We start from the raw sequence: 19,235 nt of genomic DNA on the forward strand, positions 1-19,235 counted from the left end.
CATGAAAACTTCCGCCAGATCTCCTGGTAGTTCCATTTGATCCTACTCAAAGATCAAGAAAAATAAGAATCGAATAAGCTCCCAAGTGTGTTTCCACAGTTCGAGTCAGATATTCGACCGACCAATCTGGCTGGGGAAAGGCTTGTTTTTCCTATTCGAAGATCAATCAAACAATTTGAGGCTGAGATGAGAGGCCTAAACAACTTGCGGCTAGAGAGAGAGCCTGATTGAAGAGAGGAGTCATCCGAATGTGTAAGGCTTGATAGAATTGCATGAATTTTCAACAGCAACGAAACGATACCAAGAAAGAAAAAACTCCAGTAAACAATTCAACTAACCAAATATAAGATCAACATGATTGAGCATGTAATCGAGGCTCATAACCGACGGAATACAAGTTTGTTAGACTTGTACTAGTCCAAAGTCACGCAGATATTGTATACACAACACAGAGGTTCAGAACGAGGCTAAGCAGAAGTTAGGAGATAACTTGAGAGCAAGAGAACAAAGGTAGACTACGTTTACTTAAGGTAAACTGCACACACGCACTGCGCACGGTAGCGCATGCGCGTCAAAGGGAGGCCGTATTTAGATGTCAGGGCGGATACTAAGTACCCGTACGAGTATCCGAGACGTCCGGATCCTCACGGATACAACATCGCTCCCATCTGCGCTTGACAACATAGTTCCATCTTGTCCTTCGCTGTCACATGAGGATCGACGACGAGGATCAATTGTCTGAATCAGAAGAGTCCGACGGCGGAAGCGCGGAGGTGGGGAGAGCTTGAAAGTCCTGACGGGCTTCGAATTGACGAATCAATTCACGCAATCCTGTCTTGCGTTGCAGAAGATGCGCAGGCAACCAAGTGCTTTCGCTAGCTTGATTGTAACCAGTCCATTTGACGAGATATTGAGTGCCACGGCCACGACGACGTTTGCTGAGAATGCTCTCGATTTCATATTCGAGGCCGTCGCGAGTGACGAGCGGGTCAGGCGGTAGGTCTGGCGACATGTAAGCAGGATCTCTGTCGACGTGAGGTCGAAGCCACTTGATGTTGATCACGGTGTTCCTGATGGAAGCAAAGCGCGATGAGACTTCGAGACGCACGGTGTTGTCCGAGACAAACTCCAGGAGTGGAGAGCCAGACCATGTCACCAACTTGGTAACTGGAGGGTCGACGAGCAAGAGCTAGGCGATCCTCGGTGGCACGAGCAGCTTGTTCCAGGGCGTCACGAGCGGCTTGAGCGCTGACTTCAGAGGCTTCGATGATGGAATCTAGCGTTTCCTCCTGATGATCAGCGGCAGCTGGAAGAGTGAGCTGAGTGCGGATCTGCTTGCCAAACATCACTTCGAAGGGGCTGAGTCCAGTAGGACGTCGCACGGCGGCGTTAAGATGGGTCTCCAGGATGGGAAGATACTTGTCCCAGTCGGCACGAGGGTACTGATTGCAGTAGATGCGAAGAGCTTCGAGCACAACTGAGTTCATACGCTCGGGTCGGCCGTTGCTTTGAGGCATGAAGGGCGACGAATGCTTGACGTGAACGTTGAGCATCTTGAAAAGCGCATTCCAGAACTTGGAGGTAAAGAACCTTGGGAAGGCCTTGCGAACGAAACACTCTTCTGAGCGGCTTGCTCAGAGGTAATGGTTTTACGACAAGGTGTCAGGTACACCCGTCCTGTGAACTCATCAATGAAGAGTAAAATAGAATCCGATTCTTATCTGAGGTCCGAGGTAGGCCAGTGAGGAGGTCGAGAGACACGACTTCGAATCGGTTGGCCGGCACTGCATGGGAGTGCGGGTTGCCCATCTGCTTTTGGCGATAGGACTTGCCTTGAAGACAGTGAGTACACGAGAGGATGTACAGCTCGGTGTCCTTGCGGAGTTGAGGCCAGTAGACGGTCGCGGCGAGTTGTAAGTAGGTCCGCGAGAATCCAAGGTGAGACTGCAGATCGTGAGCACGTTGCAAGACTTCGCGCCGAAGAGCTTGAGGAATGCAGAGGCGCACGCGACGTAACGAATCTGTGTAGAAGAGTAGGCCGTCGTCGAGATGATACCGGGAAACAACTGTCTTGGATTGCAGACGTCGAATGATGTCCTGACTGAACGAGCAGGCAGGGTAAGCGGCTCGAATAGCTTCGGTAAGCGGTTCGAGGGTGCTCACGGTGAACGCAAGCAAGTATCCGTCTTCAGGACGGATGAGCTGCTCATGATGCGGAGCATCAGTGGAAAGGGCAGGGAGAGGAACGAAGAGGAGGAGGCTTGAGCAGCAGCAGCAGAAGCAGAAGGTGTCGACATCGAGCGATTGGACGGCTCAAGTAACTTCTGTGTGTAGGCGACAAGTTGAGAAAACATAGCGGCACCTATTCCGTAGTGGTCGCGATAAATGGCGAACCAGGTATGCAGCGAGCCACGCGTCTGAGCGCATTGATGAAGAGACGTAAGGTCGTGTCATTGACGTAAAGAACTGCTGCGCTGACTTGCTTCTCAAGTGTCTTGAGCAAGGTCGTAGCACGCGCCAAATAAGCTCCGAAGAGGACTGCTTCAGCTCGGCGAGTTCAGCCTGATAATCCTTGGAACGCATGGCGGGCGCCATGCAGTTGCGGAGCTGATTGCCAAACTCGGTCCAGGAAAGACGATGGATGTCCATCTGCGAGGGATAGATACAATCGAGCATCACCATTACCTCTTCCGTAATCAACGGGCATATGGATTGCACCCGGCATTTGGCTTCGGGGATCTCTTGCGAGGCCAGAGCTCGTGAACACTGCCGAAGAAAGTCATCGATCGAACGTGTATCGGTCATACCCTTGTAGGTGGGGATGCGGCTCCCGTTAAATTTGGGCGCCACGGTGCCACCGTGGGAGTAGGCAGAACTTGGAAAGTGTCCGTCGAAGGCGCGGATGGCGGAGTGAGCTGAGCTGGCACGATGCTGTCCGATGGGACCTTCAGGGGGACGGAATTCATAGATGGAGCTGGCATCGGCGTGAGGACAGCATCCGACAGGGGCGCCTGGCCGGTCAGCATGGAGAGCTGAGGCGCCAGCACGGCAAGACGTGGGTCATTGTCGGCTAAGATGGCACAAATGTGGCCGAGCAGTTGGAGGCATTTGTCTGTTTTAGCATCCAACGTTGCGAGGTGATCAGAAGAAAAATTTTCTGACCTGGGCAGACATGCAGGATTTGCAGAAGAGGCTGCTCGTGGTTGAGCTGTCTCGACTGATCTTGGAACATTTGGTTGGGAAGCGTCCTCCCCGATTCGGGCCCGTTGCTCCACGCCTGCTGGCATGATGCTTTGCATGTCTCCGCTCATAATAAGTTGTGTCGGGATAATCTCGGCGTCCGTTCCATGAGCACTAACTTGGAATTTCCGTTTCCCGAGCAGGGGAGATCGATTCTTGAATCTCCGTTCCCTCTTGTTCGCTACCAGAGTCTTCTTCTTGAATGAATCTTAACTCTGATTGTCTGCTTCTTGACGATGGGCTTCTCCCTGAAGCAGCTTGCTTTCTGTATCCTGTTCCTCTACCGTACTTCGATGGCATGAATGAACCAACTTCGCTTCCAGAATGTTGTATACACAACACAGAGGTTCAGAACGAGGCTAAGCAGAAGTTAGGAGATAACTTGAGAGCAAGAGAACAAAGGTAGACTACGTTTACTTTTAAGGTAAACTGCACACACGCACTGCGCACGGTAGCGCATGCGCGTCAAAGGGAGGCCGTATTTAGATGTCAGGGCGGATACTAAGTACCCGTACGAGTATCCGAGACGTCCGGATCCTCATTGATACAAACAGATACCATATCGACCTTAGTTGTAACAAGACAGTTTTTGCTCAAGACCGAGTTTAATGCACACAAAACCAGTATTGAGGAGCACATGAGAGATGGATGTGAAACCCCAGCATCCAGACATGAGAGGACCTTAACAAGACGGCTAGGAAGCCCCCTCTTCGTCCCACACGCTACATGCCGCCTTGAAACACGTAAGTCGTCTTGGTATACAGGAGAGTTTTTGTTAACTCGGCGCTATCTGACGGCTGGCACGGCTGGCATACGCTCCATCACCCGCGGAGTGGCACAGTGAACTCGGAGCCCACGGCCCGGCCCGGCTGTGACTTGCTGACGCGGCCCACACTGACTCAGTAGTGAGAGAATGTGAAACACACTGTATACATCTATCGCACGCGAGTAAAACTCTGAGTCTCATTGAACCTTCAGACTCCTGAGAGTCTGCAAGCGCCGCCCGAGTCAAGCAGAAGAAAGCAGGAACTTCGGAACAAGCAATACCGTCATGCACATATCACACAGCACATTGAACAAAAGCAGTCGGAGGAGACCGCCACCCCTCCTTGCGGCGGTACCGTACAAAATAACCAGCCACTCCTTATATAAGCATGGGGTCCTTTCTTCTCTTCTCTCTCTCTGTCCTCTCTCTTTTCTCTCTTACTCTTTCAGACTCAGTGACTCTTACTCTACTTCATAAATACTCTTATCTCAGAAGTCAATTACCTACCTGCTCTTACTTCGCTACTGCACACAGGCAGTCCACTGTACCGGCAGCCCACCAGCGGGAAGCCTCGGCGGCGTCGCGTCAGATTTTCTCCATCCTAGCATACACTCACAAACTGGGAATCAAAAGGAGGAGGCAGCGAAAACCGCTACTCCAACTCAGTACTTCTCCGAGGCACGGCTGACGGAATACAAGTTTGTTAGACTTGTACTAGTCCAAAGTCACGCAGATATCACATCGACCTTAGTTGTAACAAGACAGTTTTTGCTCAAGACCAAGTTTAATGCACACAAAAACCAGTATTGAGGAGCACATGAGAGATAGACTGTATGCTAGGATGTGAAACCCAAGCATCCAGACATGAGAGGACCTTAGCAAGACCGGACGGCTAGGAAAAGCCCCCTCTTCGTCCCACACGCTACATGCCGCCTTGAAACACGTAAGTCGTCTTGGTATACAGGAGAGTTTTTGTTAACTCGGCGCTATCTGACTGGCACGGCTGACATACGCTCCATCCTCCCCCCGAGTTTCTGAAATAGTACGTTACATCGGACCTCAGAAAGTCACGCAAACAAGAATGTCAGCAGATCCAAGTCAAGATACGATGATACAACGTCAAGTTCACTGTCATGCTGAGTGGGCAATAACCATTCAAGGATTGTCCATTCTGAAGAAGATTTTCATGCAGGGCTATTAGATGTGCCGCAGTGCAGAGATAAGGGAGATGACTGGCGAGCTGATGCAATCACGAGAGAAGGAGGATAAGATAAGAGAGTCTGAGGAGAGAACTTCAGATAACAGAGAGAGAGAGAGAGAGAGAGAGAGAGAGCGTGCCCGCCGGCATTTGAAGACCAAAAGATAAATTTTTGAACCGTGAAGAACTTGTGACCAGAGATTGCTGTCGCGAGATTGGAACATCCGTTTCAAGGCATTTGAAGATTGTTGTGCAGTTGTACCTTGTTCGCCGATCCAGAAGTAGCTCCAGTTATGCATGCCACAGCCTAGCTCCATGACCGTACATGAAAACTTCCGCCAGATCTCCTGGTAGTTCCATTTGATCCTACTCAAAGATCAAGAAAAATAAGAATCGAATAAGCTCCCAAGTGCGTTTCCACACGGTTAAGCAGATATTCGACCGACCAATCTGGCTGGGGAAAGGCTTGTTTTTCCTATTCGAAGATCAATCAAACAATTTGAGGCTGAGATGAGAGGCCTAAACAACTTGCGGCTAGAGAGAGCCTGATTGAAGAGAGGAGTCATCCGAATGTGTAAGGCTTGATAAGAATTGCATGAATTTTCAACAGCAACGATGAAAACAATACCAAGAAAGAAAAAACTCCAGTAAACAATTCAACTAACCAAATATAAGATCAACATGATTGAGCATGTAATCGAGGCTCATAACCGACGGAATACAAGTTTGTTAGACTTGTACTAGTCCAAAGTCACGCAGATATCACATCGACCTTAGTTGTAACAAGACAGTTTTTGCTCAAGACCAAGTTTAATGCACACAAAAACCAGTATTGAGGAGCACATGAGAGATAGACTGTATGCTAGGATGTGAAACCCCAGCATCCAGACATGAGAGGATCAAGCAACAAGCAGCAACAAGCAGCTTTGTTTTGCTTGAGGCACTTTTTACCTTCTGCCAGTAAATCCGTATCTTTTTTAGCAGCAGGAGCATGCAGGAGGAATTCCTCCTCGCTAGCCTCCGAGTCAGCGGTAGCCGAGACCAACACCGCCCGTGACGACGGCGACGCCGCAGCCGCCGTTGAATCATCGGCCCAAGGACCGGCGGGACCCGACCGATGCCGGGGAGGAAGCAGCCTGCCGAGCTCGGACCAGCAGCAAGGCCTATGGATTTACTGGCAGAAGGTAAAAAGTGCCTCAAGCAAAACAAAGCAGGAACAAGCTAAACCTCCAGGCACACAGCGCACAGCGAGAAGCTGCACAAACACACACAAAACACAAGCCCGAAAAGCCAGCAGTGCTGGCACCCAGACGCGGCACCGCCAGCCCAAGCAACAAGCAGCAGGAGCATGCAGGAGGAATAAAATCCCTTAGACGCGATACCCGGAGGCAGCCGACTGACCACTGTGCAAGCACCCCAGTAGTAGGATTTACTGGCAGAAGGTAAAAAGTGCCTAATGTTGTATACACAACACAGAGATTGTCAACGACACGAGTAAAGTAAGGATGAAGAAGATTGAGAAGCAGGAAATAGAAGTCTCTAAGTTTACTAGGAGGTAAACTACGCACAACCACCACACTCACTGTGCATGCAAGTGGGGGAAATTCAGGAGGCCGTCCGCACGAGATGCGTCCGCCTATATAGGGAATATCCGGCAGAGTATCCGACGAGTATCCGAGGTTCCGGATCCTCATGGATACAACATCGCTCCATCTGCGCTTGACAACTTAGTTCCAACTTGTCCTTCGCTCTTACCATGAGGAGATGAACGATAGGATTCAAAGTTCCACTTCAGACGAGTCGGAGGAGTCCAAGGCGTTGGAGGGTAAAGCTTGAAGAGCTTCACGGTGTTCAAATTGACGGATGAGGTCGCGAAGACCTGATTTCTTCTGCAACTCACGAGCAGGGAGCCAATTGTTCTCACTGACTTGATCATAGCCTGTCCACTTAACAAGGTACTGAATACCTCGACCGCGACGACGTTTGCTGAGGATGCTCTCGATCTCGTATTCCAAGCCGTCTCTGGTGGCCAGAGGTTCGGGTGGTCGCTGGGGATCTTGATAGGCAGGGTCGCGCTCTGTATGCGGACGAAGCCACTTGATGTTGATGACGGTGTTTCTGATCGATGCGAAGCGAGGAGAGACGTCGAGACGAACGGTGTTGTCTGAAACAAATTCCAGGATGCGGAAGGGACCAACGAAGCGAGGGTTGAGCTTCGAGGCGGCGTCGGGGATGTTGAGGTTGGCGGTAGAGAGCCAAACCAGATCTCCAACTTGATAGCGGCAGGGACGACGGGCCTGCGCAAGGCGAGCTTCGGTGGCGCGCGCTGCAGCTTCGAGAGCAGCTCGGGCAGCTTCGGCGCTGACTTCGGTTGCTTCACGAATGGAGTCGAGGGTCATGCCGTTCACAAGGCCATATGCAGGCTCTAGCAAAATTGGTCTTTTTTTTTCTCCTTGGGAAGGGGTTCATATATACACTTCCATTCAGCTACCCCGGTTTTTGCTCTATTACTGGGGGGTAGTGAGACAGGGATAAAGTAGGGTGGGGTGATTTGAATTATACTGGCGTGGTACCCTGTCCCCCGCCTTACTTTTTGAAGCACTTCATTTTAATTGTTTAGTCAGCGCTTCAATCGTACACATCTATGTACGGATGAAGTGCCTCTGGTACAGTCTGTACTATTCTTTTAAAGTGGTTTCGACAGGCGTCTCGAATAAGCCTCCACCCTAGTGACTTCCTTTGTCTGGAGGGGTAGAGGACCGAAAGATTCTCTCATACCCGTGCATTTCACTGTATCACGGTACGTGGGGGTGCTAATGGAAAAGAAGGCATTTCGATTGCCGTTTGAGCTCACCACGCCAATACCCCCGGTTCCCCTTCATCACCTTTACGAAAGGCGGGGTGGGTAGCTAGCAAAGAATACAAAACTACCCTTTGATTCAAGAGTTTGAAATTGGGAAATAGGGGGTAGGGTGCTATCTCCACTCTCCTCTCCCCAAATCCCCCCTCCCTGGGCAAGCAAGAGATGGCTGCTTGATCCTTCACCCGCATGCAACGACAAGTCATCATGGTGAGAGGCTTCGAATCTATTGCTGCTTGAATGTGGATGAGAATTTAATCGTCTAATGTATCCATGTAGATAGACTAAGACCTTTTCTTAGTCTCTGACTTTGAAAGAAAGTTTTGAATTCCGCTTCTCTTACATGACTGCATGACAGAGAAAGCTGTCTAGGAATGAAGATGTCTTTAGAATACATTGAAAAAGATGAATACACCTTTTCTGCTCTCTTATTCGTTGTTTCAAGCATGAGAGCCGTATGTATGAGGATTCAGAGAGGAAGTATGGTTTACAATGCTGCACCATCAGTTTGCAAATGAGGTGCTTTCATGCACTCCAATCTTGCAAATATGCTAGAAAAATTCAAGTAATTGCAGTTCAGATCCTCAAAAGCAACATCTTCACATTATTTCTGCTTGAGCATGCATTCAAGATGCTCAAGGATCAACATGCTCCACGTAGCTGTGGCGACATGGAAAGTCTGTTTCAACCACAGGATGAGAATCCTACAGCAATCAATGTGGCTTACTAGAGCTACAAGCATACATTGTGCATAATTAGGTTTATTTGCAACTTTTTGATGTATCTCTGCTATGCAGGCACAACGAAGAAACCAATGTGAGGCTTATTGTGCTGACCATTGAACATGTATTTGATGCTACTTGCGGTTGTCATTGTAATGAGATTATTGCAAAGAATGATACCTCATGAATGTATAAAGATTTCTGCAATCAGATCACTACCACTTTTGATGTCGATCCCAAGCTTACAGTGAGTCGGAATGGTCTACAGGGGAAGCGATGTTTTCATCATCATTCAACCCCTGCATGCATTCTGCATTTATGTGAAATGAAAGAAGATACAGAAATGCTCTTTAGCATGGCCTCGAATGCAAGACTGAGATCACTTTATTTCACAATAGAACAAATAATACATGTGTGCATACTGTGTTGACGGTTCAAATGTCCGACATCACAGCTAGATGAACGCTCAAAACTAATCCCACGCATCAAGAAATCAACACACTCTGCAAATCTGAGAAGTGGAGACTCTCGACGGTGTTCAAGGCTTAAGACGTCTTGATTGCCTCTGGCGGCATCAGTGTTTACATGCAATCAAACATCCTAACTGCAGTAGGCGAAATGCATGCAGAAATCTTGTGAAACAATCTATGCAATGCTTGATGTCTAATATAACAAGTGAGCTTGACTAATTACGTGGATCTGCAAAATGATGCAATCTCCATCAAACAAATCTTCAAGGCATCGCATGTGGAAAATATGCAATTCAAAAATCATTCATCACAGGGAAGTATCTTATGATTATTCTGCCATAAGGTTGGTGTCAAGTCAAAATGACAAGCGATCTCCTACACTGGATTCAAACCTCATGTTTTCATCATCTTGTTCTTCATAATAACCTTTTGAACCATGGATCTCACAACGCCATTGCTGCACACTGTGTTGTCACCGAACGCATCACCACGAACCTAGCGGTCTCAGGTCTCAAACTGTGCTGACTAGAGAGCTTCAAACCTAACAAAGCCTTGCATGCTGAGATCTGATGCTGGCTACAGCAGCGGATGGTCTTACAGCGGCATCGTTGGAGGAGCAGCTTTGGTGCTACGTGCCGGCGTGTAGGGGAGACATGAGTCGGGCGTGTACGATGTTGAAAACATTTCAACCCTCTGAAATGAAAGTTAAAATACATGTAAAGGCCTAGCAGAAATGATAACTAAACTGCACTGGTACTCTTTGGAGGTATCTCTTGCTGCCGTTGAAAACTTGTTTGAATTCACACGCCACCCCAAAAAAAACTTTCTCGAAAAGAAGAGTGGAAATTAACGAAAGGGCTAAAAGTGAACGGCATGCTCGTCCTGATGATCGTCAGGTGAGGGCAGAGAGAGTTGTGTCCTGATAGGTTTGCCGAACATGACTTCAAAAGGGCTGGCACCGATGGGACGGCGAACAGCTGAGTTTAGGTGAGTCTCCAGGATGGGGAGGTACCTATCCCAATCGGCTCGAGGATACTGCGTGGTGTAGATACGCAGAGCTTCGAGGACGACGGAGTTCATACGCTCGGGTCGACCGTTGCTTTGAGGCATAAAAGGCGACGAATGCTTCACGTGAACGTTGATGGCAGCGTTGTCGCTGATAAGGACTTGAGGAAGGCCTTGGGATCGAAACACGGTTTCGATGAATTTTTGAGCAGCTTGTTCAGAAGTAATCGATTTACGGCAAGGGGTGAGATAAACTCGCCCTGTGAACTCGTCAATGAAGAGAAGAATTGCATCGTTCTTATCTCGAGTTCGTGGGAGTCCGGTCAGCAAGTCGAGACTGACGACTTCGAAGCGTGTCGAGGGAATGTCGATAAGATTTCCCTTGAAGACAATGCTGGCATGACAGGATGTAAAGCTCGATATCTTTCCGAAGCTGGGGCCAATAAACGGTTGTTGCTAGCTGAAGGTAGGTTCTTGAAAACCCGAGGTGGGACTGAAGGTCGTGGGCGCGGAAGAGAACTTCTCGACGCAATGCTTGCGGAATCGGAATGCACAGGCGGATGCGGCGCAACGAATCTGTATAAAACAGAAGCTCATCATCCAGATGAAAAGAAGTTACGGAAGACTTGGCGCGGAGACGTTGGAGAAGAGGACGACAAAAGTCGCACGTCTCGTAGGCGGCTTGAATCTGGTCCGACAAAGGCTGCAAGGCGCTGACGGTGAAGGCGAGCAAGAAGCCGTCCTCTTGACGAGAGAGTTGCTCGTGATGAGGAGCGACTGCAGTCGAGAGGGGAACTTCATCTTGACGGCTGAGAGCGTCGGGGACGACGTTCTGAGAACCTTTGACGTAACAGTACTCGGTGATTGCAAACTCGCTGAGCGTTTGAAGCCAACGAATCAATCTGCTGTTGATGTCTTTCTGTGTCTGGAAATACGTAAGAGCTTGATGATCAGTAAAGACCTTGAATGGAGTCCCTATCAAGTAGAACTTGAAGAAAAGGATGGTATCCTTGATTGCGAGTAACTCTCGTTCGGTCGCGTGATATCGTTGTTCGGTCGGAGTCAACTTACGACTGTAGAATCCGATGACGCGGGCGGGGGCGTTGGGAGGCTGCTGTAGAAGTACGCCTCCTATCCCGACATTGGACGCGTCGCAGTGCACTTCGGTCGGAATGGACGGGTCGAAGTGATGCCGGAGGGGCTGAGACGTCAGAGCTTGCTTGAGGTTGTCGAACGCGCTTTGACATGCTGCAGTCCACTGAAACTGAGCGCCCTTGCGGAGAAGGTCAGTCAGAGGGGCTGCTATTGTCGAGAAGTTGCGGATGAACTTTCGATAATAGGAAGCTAGTCCAAGAAACATCTTGACTTGTTTAGTAGTCGTCGGTAGCGGCCACGCGGAGATAGCCGCCGTCTTGGAGTGTTGGGTCGTCACGCCGTCAGCGGAGACACGGTGACCTAAGAAGTCAACACTAGTGCGAAAGAATTGAGCTTTCTCTCTCTTAAGGAAGACCTGATGCTCGCGACAGCGTTGAAGCACGGCGCGAACGTGATCTGTATGAGCTTCCCAGGTGGAGTACGTAGCGATGACGATGTCGTCGATGTATGCAAACGTGTGGGGTAGATCATGGAGGACCTGCTGGATGAATCCTTGGAATATGCTGCTGGCAGTGATGAATCCAAATGGTAGGCGCTTGTATTGGTAGTGACCAATCGGTGTAATGAACGCGAGATATCGGCGATCAGGAACACGTACGAGTACCTGCCAAAAACTCTTGATACAATCAAGCGTAGTGATGCATAGCTGCTCATCGGTTTTGCGACGGGCTTTGCCTTGACGGACTGTGTCGGCGATCTTTTCCAACATCTCATCGACGGTAGGAGTTGCGGCGGTCTGCTGATTCAAGACGACTTGGTTCAAGCGGCGAAGGTCGCAGCAAAAGCGGTAGCTTTTGGGATCAGTTGGGGAGCGTGGATCATTGGGGCGTCGACTGAAAAGCACAGGAAAGGCAAACTCACTATTGGATGGCTCGATGATGTCGTGTTCGAGCATGTACGCGATGGTAGCCTGGAGTTCTCCTTCAAGATGAAGGGGGATGCGATATGGCCTGCAGTTAATGGGCAAGGTCCCTGGCTTGAGCTGAATGTGAGCGTCAAACTGATCGTCGACGAGGACGTCGGCGAATTCCTCAGAGAGGGCTTGAGCAAGGTGAGCAGGGGCGCCCACTGGCGGGTCGGCGGAAGAGGCCGAGGCGGAAGCTGTCGTTGGGACATGCAGGTGCAACAAGAACCATTCCTCGTTAGGATTGGCGACACGCAGAGCCTCCGTGAGCATCGGTGAGCGAGACGGTTGTCACGGCTAAGACCGAGTCCTTGTAGGGCACTTGATGCTGAACTGGCAAGCTAATCGGAGGGGCTCGTCGAGCTTTGGGGGAATCGACGAACACTTCTCGGGTCCGCGGAACGTAGACAGCGTTGTGACGATGTATCCACTGGAGGGACAAGATCAGGGGTTGAGAACAACGTGGCAAGATATGAAACGTATCTTTGCTTGAAAAGCGGCCGATGCGATAGGCGAGCGAGATGGCGCCGAGGGTTTGCACTTGGCGGTCGTCCGCAACTTGCACGGTGAACTGCGTATCACGCTGTAGCAGAGTCTCGGAGAGTCCCAGCTGCTGAAAAAGCTGCTGAGACATGATATTGATCGTCGCGCCGTGATCGAGCAGGGCAACGGTCTGGTGAGCAAGCGCGAAGCCGCGCAGACAAGCAGCCTAAGGGTCAGGCAATCAAGCAACAAGCAGCAGGAGCATGCAGGAGGAATAAAATCCCTCAGACGCGATACCTGGAGGCAGCCGACTGACCACTGTCAGTCGAGACGTCCGCTGCCGCCACAAAGCGGGCGGCCGCGGACGGAGCAAGGGCAGCCGCCGACAAGGAGCCGGCTAGTCGGCGTCGACGAATCTCCTGCTGCCATCCACGAGTCCTAGGTTCTTGCTGTCTTCTTCATGATTCTCCTACGTCGTCCTTATTGTAGCTGTTGCTGTCCTCTCCAGGGATGCATTCCGGGCTAAGCATCTGTGCACTTGAGCCACGCCGGAGTCGATTGCTTGGCATTGTCTGAGGTGAAGCTTGCTCCTATCAGGTGCTTCAGTCATCAGTTAGCCGGGCGGTCACCACGGTGCCCGGCCCCCGGAGCCGCCGCCCCGGCGGGACGGTGAACCGTTCGGAACTTCGGAACTCGGGCCCGGGGCCGGCGGCCGCGCGGCGGCTGAGGCTGGTAACTTATTGGGGTGTGGTAACTAAGGAGGTTGGTGGCGAAGAGACGTGATGCTTGTAAAGCTCTACAACGGGGTGTCGCAGGAGGCGCTGAAGGGGCTGAGAGAGATGAACCTCTCCTCCTCCTCCTCCTTCTCCATTGGCTCCGATCCCAACGCCTCCAACTGGTCTCAGCTCCCTACTCAGAGCTACACCCCTGGCATGTAAGTCATCAGTTGCAACGTAGTGGAGGTGATGAGCGAATAGAACATGTCAAGCAGTAAAACTTGATGAGCTTGTTTAGCTTGCTTTAGCTCCTGCTCCCTCACACCGAATTCACGGTGATCTGCATCAACCCCCGCAAGCGTCGAAAGTTCTTTACGGGTTCACCATACTTTAGTGCATTCAACAGCATGAAGGGTATGGAGTGACAGCGCGGTTGGATCGGTTTCAGTTCTTTTTTCTATCGTAACATATCAAGCCTAACGCTCTCAAGCCTCTTTGCCGGGGTTCCATCTCTCCTTGATATGCCTACTTCTTCAGGGCTTGACGCATGTCTGCTCTCCTCTTGTTGTCACTTGACCTCCACCGCTCTCAACCGTCCGTTCAGCATCTCCTCCTCCTGCACACAACGCAACAAGTCACAGACTTCCATCGTCCTCCTCCTCACTCACCCGAGCCGCTTCATCCTGCCACTGCTGAGCTTCCTCCAGCTCCTTCTCTACCTCCTCATCCGCCAATGGCTTGTCAGGTTTGGCGCGGCTAGAAGCTTCAGTAGAGGTCTTTTTCCCCTTGACCTGCTCAGAAGAGGGAGGGAGCAGGGACTTGAGCGAGCCAACAGCACGCGACAGGTCCGAGTGTTCCAGCCGATCCATGCTCGTCCATCCCTCCCTGGGCAGCTCCTGCCCAGCAGACACCAGCCCAGGCTCCAAGCTCCTCCTACCTCGCGTGTCGTAGCCCCACACATCCTCATGCTTGTACGGCATCCACCCGCTGTCCACGTTCACCCCTGGCAACCGGCCGGGCCCTCCCTCACGGTGCTCGACGGGTCTATTCAAGGAGACGTAGCTGGGGGTCGAGGCCTCTGACTTGTCCGCCACTTGATCTGATGGAGCCTCCTCCCCCGCCGCTGCCTCCTCCCCCGCCGCTGCCTCCTCCTCACGCGTCTCATTCTCCTGCAGTTCGGCTTCTTCTCGATCCTCAAGACTCTGACGCAAAGTTCGCGGGCTTAGCGGGGCTGGCACCTGCATCAGCAACTCGTTCTCATCCTCTTCCTCGTCCCCAGCAGGAGCGCGAGCTGGAGGTCTGTTGCCGTACATGAACGGCGTCATGGGCGCTACTGTGCCCATCCCACTGGCCTGCACTTGCTCGGCAGGCACTTGCACGTCAGCAAACGAGTCCGGGGAGTAGCACTGGGAGAACTCGCTTCCGCAGTTGACGCGCTCCATGGGGTCCAAGTTCTTCAAGTTGCTCGCGCTCATCGACTTGGGCGGCAGGATGAGCGACAACTTGGTAGCGCGCACTGCTTGTCCGATGCCGTACTGTCTTGTCAACAAGTTGTTGTTTCCCACCTTCACTTGCCTGTCGTGCATTGAACAGGGAAAAGTAGTGGAGCTCCCACACGGGTTGAAGTCACGGAATGAGAGATCCTTCATGAAGTTCCGGGAGACGCTCTACAGTCATTCATCAGCCGACTAGCGATGACAAGTGTGAAAACACATCAGGAGCGAATTTCAGAAAGGAGAAACGGGGGCACAAGGCGGGTAGCACTCGTTGAAAACAGCGACATGCATCTTCACCTGACTTGGATGGCGCACGGGAACATCCCAATCCAGCCTTGAAAGAAGAAAACAAAAGTCACCATGGCGTCGAGGATAAGCTTGAAACTTACGCAATAGAAGGATGAGTATGATGTGGGACGAGGTATCCCAGTGTTGAGAAGCAGTCCAAGAATGTCGAGCACTGCTTGCCCACTTGCTCCAGGTTTTGTATCCTTGCCTTGCGCACCTGTGCTGTACCACGCTGAAGCTTCTCAGCAGAAGCGGCGGGCTTTGACGATAGAGAGGAACCGAAGGCCTCAGCGGCAGCGGCAAGGTCTTGGTCCTTCATGTCTTGCAGCAGGTTCACGCCATAGTTCATGTCACCGGCTGCCTTCACCGCTCGCCTTTTGTCCTCAAACCCCAGCAACTTGCTCATCGAGGGCCCAAGGTGAAGCCCCGAGGCGGAGTCGCAGTGCAACTTGCCGTGAGCATCAGGCCAGCAGCCCCCGAACGAGCGCGTGCCCTCTCGTCCCTTGACGGGCCCGTACAAGTCCGGGATGAGTGTCCAGCTGTTCTCGTTCACTCCAGGCAGCTGCCGCTCACGCTTGTAGTTGAAGCTGCCGGGAGCGAAAGGCCACGAGTCTTCTTTGACCCCCGGGATGTGCCTGCCGTCTCGCCTGCCGACCGCTAGCGCCCTTCGCACTCCTCCTCCCCACGAGTCCTTCTTGATCCCCTTCAGCCGCGACTTCTTCGAGCCCCTCCTCGACAAGACCTCCTTGGTTGGCTTCAGCTGGACCTTGTCTGCATTGCTCGTCCTGCTGGCTGCTTGTTCGCTTGCTCCCGTCGGGAAGGTCGAGGCCTCGCCCGACAGGACGCTCTTGTCCGGCAGAGCCATCGTGAGAGGGTTCAAGGAAAACTTCTTGGAGTCCCTTACGTCGGCCTTGTCTTGGGATGTCCAGCCCTCCGTTGGAACCTCATCCCTGCTGTCGCGCCTTCTCTGCGAGGCTTGGAGGACTTGCGTCGCAACTATCGCCTTCACCTACCGCATCCTCAGCATCTCCTTGTACCCACCACTCCCTCTCTACCAGTTTGGGGGCACCAGCCAGGATGTCGTCAGAACCCTCGCGCTGCACAGACACGATCATGCTAATTGAAGGATAGCAGAACAAGCGTGAGAAGCAGGGGCGTGGTGAGCTGGGGACAGACAGAAGGGGCAGAGAGAGAAGGCTGGGGTGAATGTAGTAGAAGGACAAGCACGAAAACACTCGATGAGAAATCGACCTGCTCGAGCTCGGGAACTTCCGCTGTCCTCTCGCTCAAGTTGAACCCGACTAGAGTACTGACGGCCAACCCTGCGAGGAGGAAGGAGAGGAGAGGAGAGATTGACCTGGTTCTTCTCAGAAGAGGCTCTTGTACTCTGCTTGCTACTCCCCTCCTGCTCTCCTTCGAGGCGAAGCGTCCGCTCATCCCTTCCCTCCCCTCCCCTCCCTCGCCTCCCATTTGTTCGCGGCTCTTCGCTTCCTTGAGAACGAGGGAGATGAGTGCGACTTAAAACCTTCACTGAGTATAATCATCGGCCGGGCCCGGCCCGGCCCGGACGGCCGGATCATCCGGGAGCACGCGGCACGCGGGCCCGGAGAGGGCGAGACTGGCACTCACAAAGATGACTCCGCTCGGACTCCGGAGTCCGACCGAACGCGCTTCTACTCAAAGTGAAGTTCAAAATCAGCAGTCACAGTGGCTGCCGCCGCCGACGGGCCTACGGCCCCGCATGGCCGGGCGCTCGCCGCTCAGCAGGGCGGCCGGCCCTCATCAGATGCCGGGGGATCGGGAACCCAAAAAAAAACGTGTAAAACCTTTTGGTCTTCGCGACGTGGTCAAGCGCTATGCAGGCGAAACAGAACGAAAGAGGAGGAGGAGGGGGAGGGGGAGGGGGAGGGGGAGGAGGAGAAGGAGGAGGAAACAAGAAGAGAAGATGAAGGAGGGAGAGGAGAAGAGAGGAGTTATAGGAGGAGGACGACAAAAGAGGAAAATGGGAAGGAGAGGAATAGATATAAGAAGAGTGAAGAATGAAAATCAGGGAGATTCAAAGTAGTGACAAGCCAGAAGAGAAAGGATAAGTAGAGCATGAGAAAGAAAACTGGAGATATTGGGGAGGAGAGTAATAGAAAGAAGAGAAGATGGAAATAGAGCAACATTCAAATGAGAAACCAATCAGAATAGAGTTAAACAAGAGGGGTACACAACAAGTGTAGAGAACTCCTATACTGATTGAGACATCAGGATACCGGTTGCCAAGTCGCCATGGTTGTCACCTGCGAGTTTCGCATCCCGATGCCGATGACGGTACAGGAGTACTTCACTGCGCAGCTCTATATGACCGCCAAGACCACGAGGATGGAGGCTGAACGGGTGGGAGGAGCGGGGGTAGAGATTCTCAAGAACGAGCCGTGCGAACATCCCAAGCATGGACGAGGGCAGTACACGCTCAAGGTCTATCACTTCCACCACAAACTCCCGCGATGGTTGCGAGCCGTGGTTGCCAAGAACAAGGCGACGCTGAGAGAAGAGAGTTTCAACTGCTTCCCTTACATCAAGACCACCCTCACCATCGAGTCCTTCAAGAAGTTCCAAGTCGTGGTGGAGACCCAACACCTCCCGAGCACGGAGGAGGAGAACGCGCACCATCTGAATCAGAAGCATCTCAAGGGGCGCAAGGTGGAGTACCTGGACATCGCCATGGACGAGGTGGATCAGGATGAGACCGGGACGATGGGAAGTGAAGACCCGAAGAAGTGACAACCTTGACGACTTGTTGCTTGTGATGTAGAGAAGCTCAAGGCCTCAACAGGTTCCGATCGCTCAAGACAGGACGAGGACCTCTGAAAAAAGACTGGAGGAAGACTTCACGCCAGCTCATGTGCGCGTACAAGCTGGGGGGTGAACGTTGAGGAGGGAGGGAAGAGTGAAGGAGGCGCAGGTGCGAGCCAAGTTCGACTACTTCGGTCTGAGGTCAAAGGTCGAAGATTTCATCATCAACTACGAACGAAATCTGTTCCTGTGAGTGAGGAGGGGAAGTGTGCTCCGGGGGGGGGGGGGGGGGGGGGCGAGGAAGCATGTTAAGAAAGAGAAGGAGGAGGAGGAGGAAAGGAGGAGCAGGTCTCAGTGAAGAGCAGGTCAACTCACAAGCAAATCTTCTGCTGGATGGACGAATGGTATGGCCTGTCAATCCAACAGGTGAAGAAGAATGAGAAACTCTTTCTTGCTGCTTCCTCTCTTGATTCTTCTCTCTCCTCTTCTCTGGTGTAGTCTACCTCTACCTCTACCTCTACCTCTACCTCTACCTCTACCTCTACCTCTACCTCTATCTCTATCTCTATCTCTACCTCTACCTCTACCTCTATCTCTACCTCTATCTCTATCTCATTCTCTATCTCTATCTCTACCTCTATCTCTATCTCTATCTCTATCTCTATCTCTATCTCTATCTCTACCTCTACCTCTATCTCTACCTCTATCTCTACCTCTACCTCTACCTCTACCTCTACCTCTACCTCTACCTCTACCTCTATCTCTACCTCTATCTCTATCTCTATCTCTACCTCTATCTCTACCTCTACCTCTACCTCTATCTCTATCTCTATCTCTACCTCTATCTCTATCTCTACCTCTATCTCTATCTCTATCTCTACCTCTACCTCTATCTCTACCTCTACCTCTATCTCTACCTCTATCTCTATCTCTATCTCTACCTCTATCTCTATCTCTATCTCTATCTCTACTCTCCTACCTCTATCTCGTACTCGTCTATCTCTATCTCTACCTCTATCTCTATCTCTATCTCTATCTCTATCTCTATTCTAGTCTCTATCTCTACCTCTACCTCTATCTCTACCTCTACCTCTACCTCTACCTCTACCTCTATCTCTATCTCTATTCTATCTCTATCTCTATCTCTAGCT

The 19,235-nt window shown here is 51.6% G+C and overlaps 4 protein-coding genes across 4 annotated transcripts; 2 read left to right on the forward strand and 2 right to left on the reverse strand.

The window, feature by feature from the left end:
- Positions 1-7,389: 7,389 nt before the first annotated feature.
- Positions 7,390-10,411, reverse strand: GUITHDRAFT_154863 (hypothetical protein; the record flags this gene model as incomplete). Its single annotated transcript, XM_005824803.1, has 3 exons — positions 7,390-7,601; positions 10,115-10,208; positions 10,269-10,411. Coding segments are annotated over 2 exons (237 nt in total), but the record flags the coding sequence as incomplete, so codon positions are not given.
- Positions 10,412-13,568: 3,157 nt separating this feature from the next.
- Positions 13,569-13,809, forward strand: GUITHDRAFT_154864 (hypothetical protein). Its single transcript, XM_005824804.1, has one exon. The coding sequence runs from the start codon at positions 13,586-13,588 to the stop codon at positions 13,739-13,741; it is 156 nt and encodes a 51-aa protein (XP_005824861.1). The 5' UTR covers positions 13,569-13,585; the 3' UTR covers positions 13,742-13,809.
- Positions 13,810-13,958: 149 nt separating this feature from the next.
- On the reverse strand, positions 13,959-16,418 carry GUITHDRAFT_165372 (hypothetical protein; the record flags this gene model as incomplete). The annotated part of the gene is made up of 6 exons (XM_005824805.1): positions 13,959-14,135; positions 14,188-14,721; positions 14,878-15,186; positions 15,313-15,349; positions 15,405-16,312; positions 16,359-16,418. 6 exons carry the CDS (start codon positions 16,416-16,418, stop codon positions 14,088-14,090), a joined length of 1,896 nt encoding a protein of 631 aa, XP_005824862.1. The 3' UTR covers positions 13,959-14,087.
- A 1,159-nt stretch (positions 16,419-17,577) lies between these two features.
- Positions 17,578-18,582, forward strand: GUITHDRAFT_77664 (hypothetical protein; the record flags this gene model as incomplete). The annotated part of the gene is made up of 4 exons (XM_005824806.1): positions 17,578-18,068; positions 18,125-18,219; positions 18,261-18,333; positions 18,450-18,582. The coding sequence occupies 4 exons, from the start codon at positions 17,578-17,580 to the stop codon at positions 18,580-18,582; spliced, it is 792 nt and encodes a 263-aa protein (XP_005824863.1).
- Between the last annotated feature and the right edge of the window lie 653 nt (positions 18,583-19,235).

Source organism: Guillardia theta (assembly GCF_000315625.1).
Source record: "Guillardia theta CCMP2712 unplaced genomic scaffold GUITHscaffold_90, whole genome shotgun sequence".
Taxonomy (NCBI): domain Eukaryota; class Cryptophyceae; order Pyrenomonadales; family Geminigeraceae; genus Guillardia; species Guillardia theta.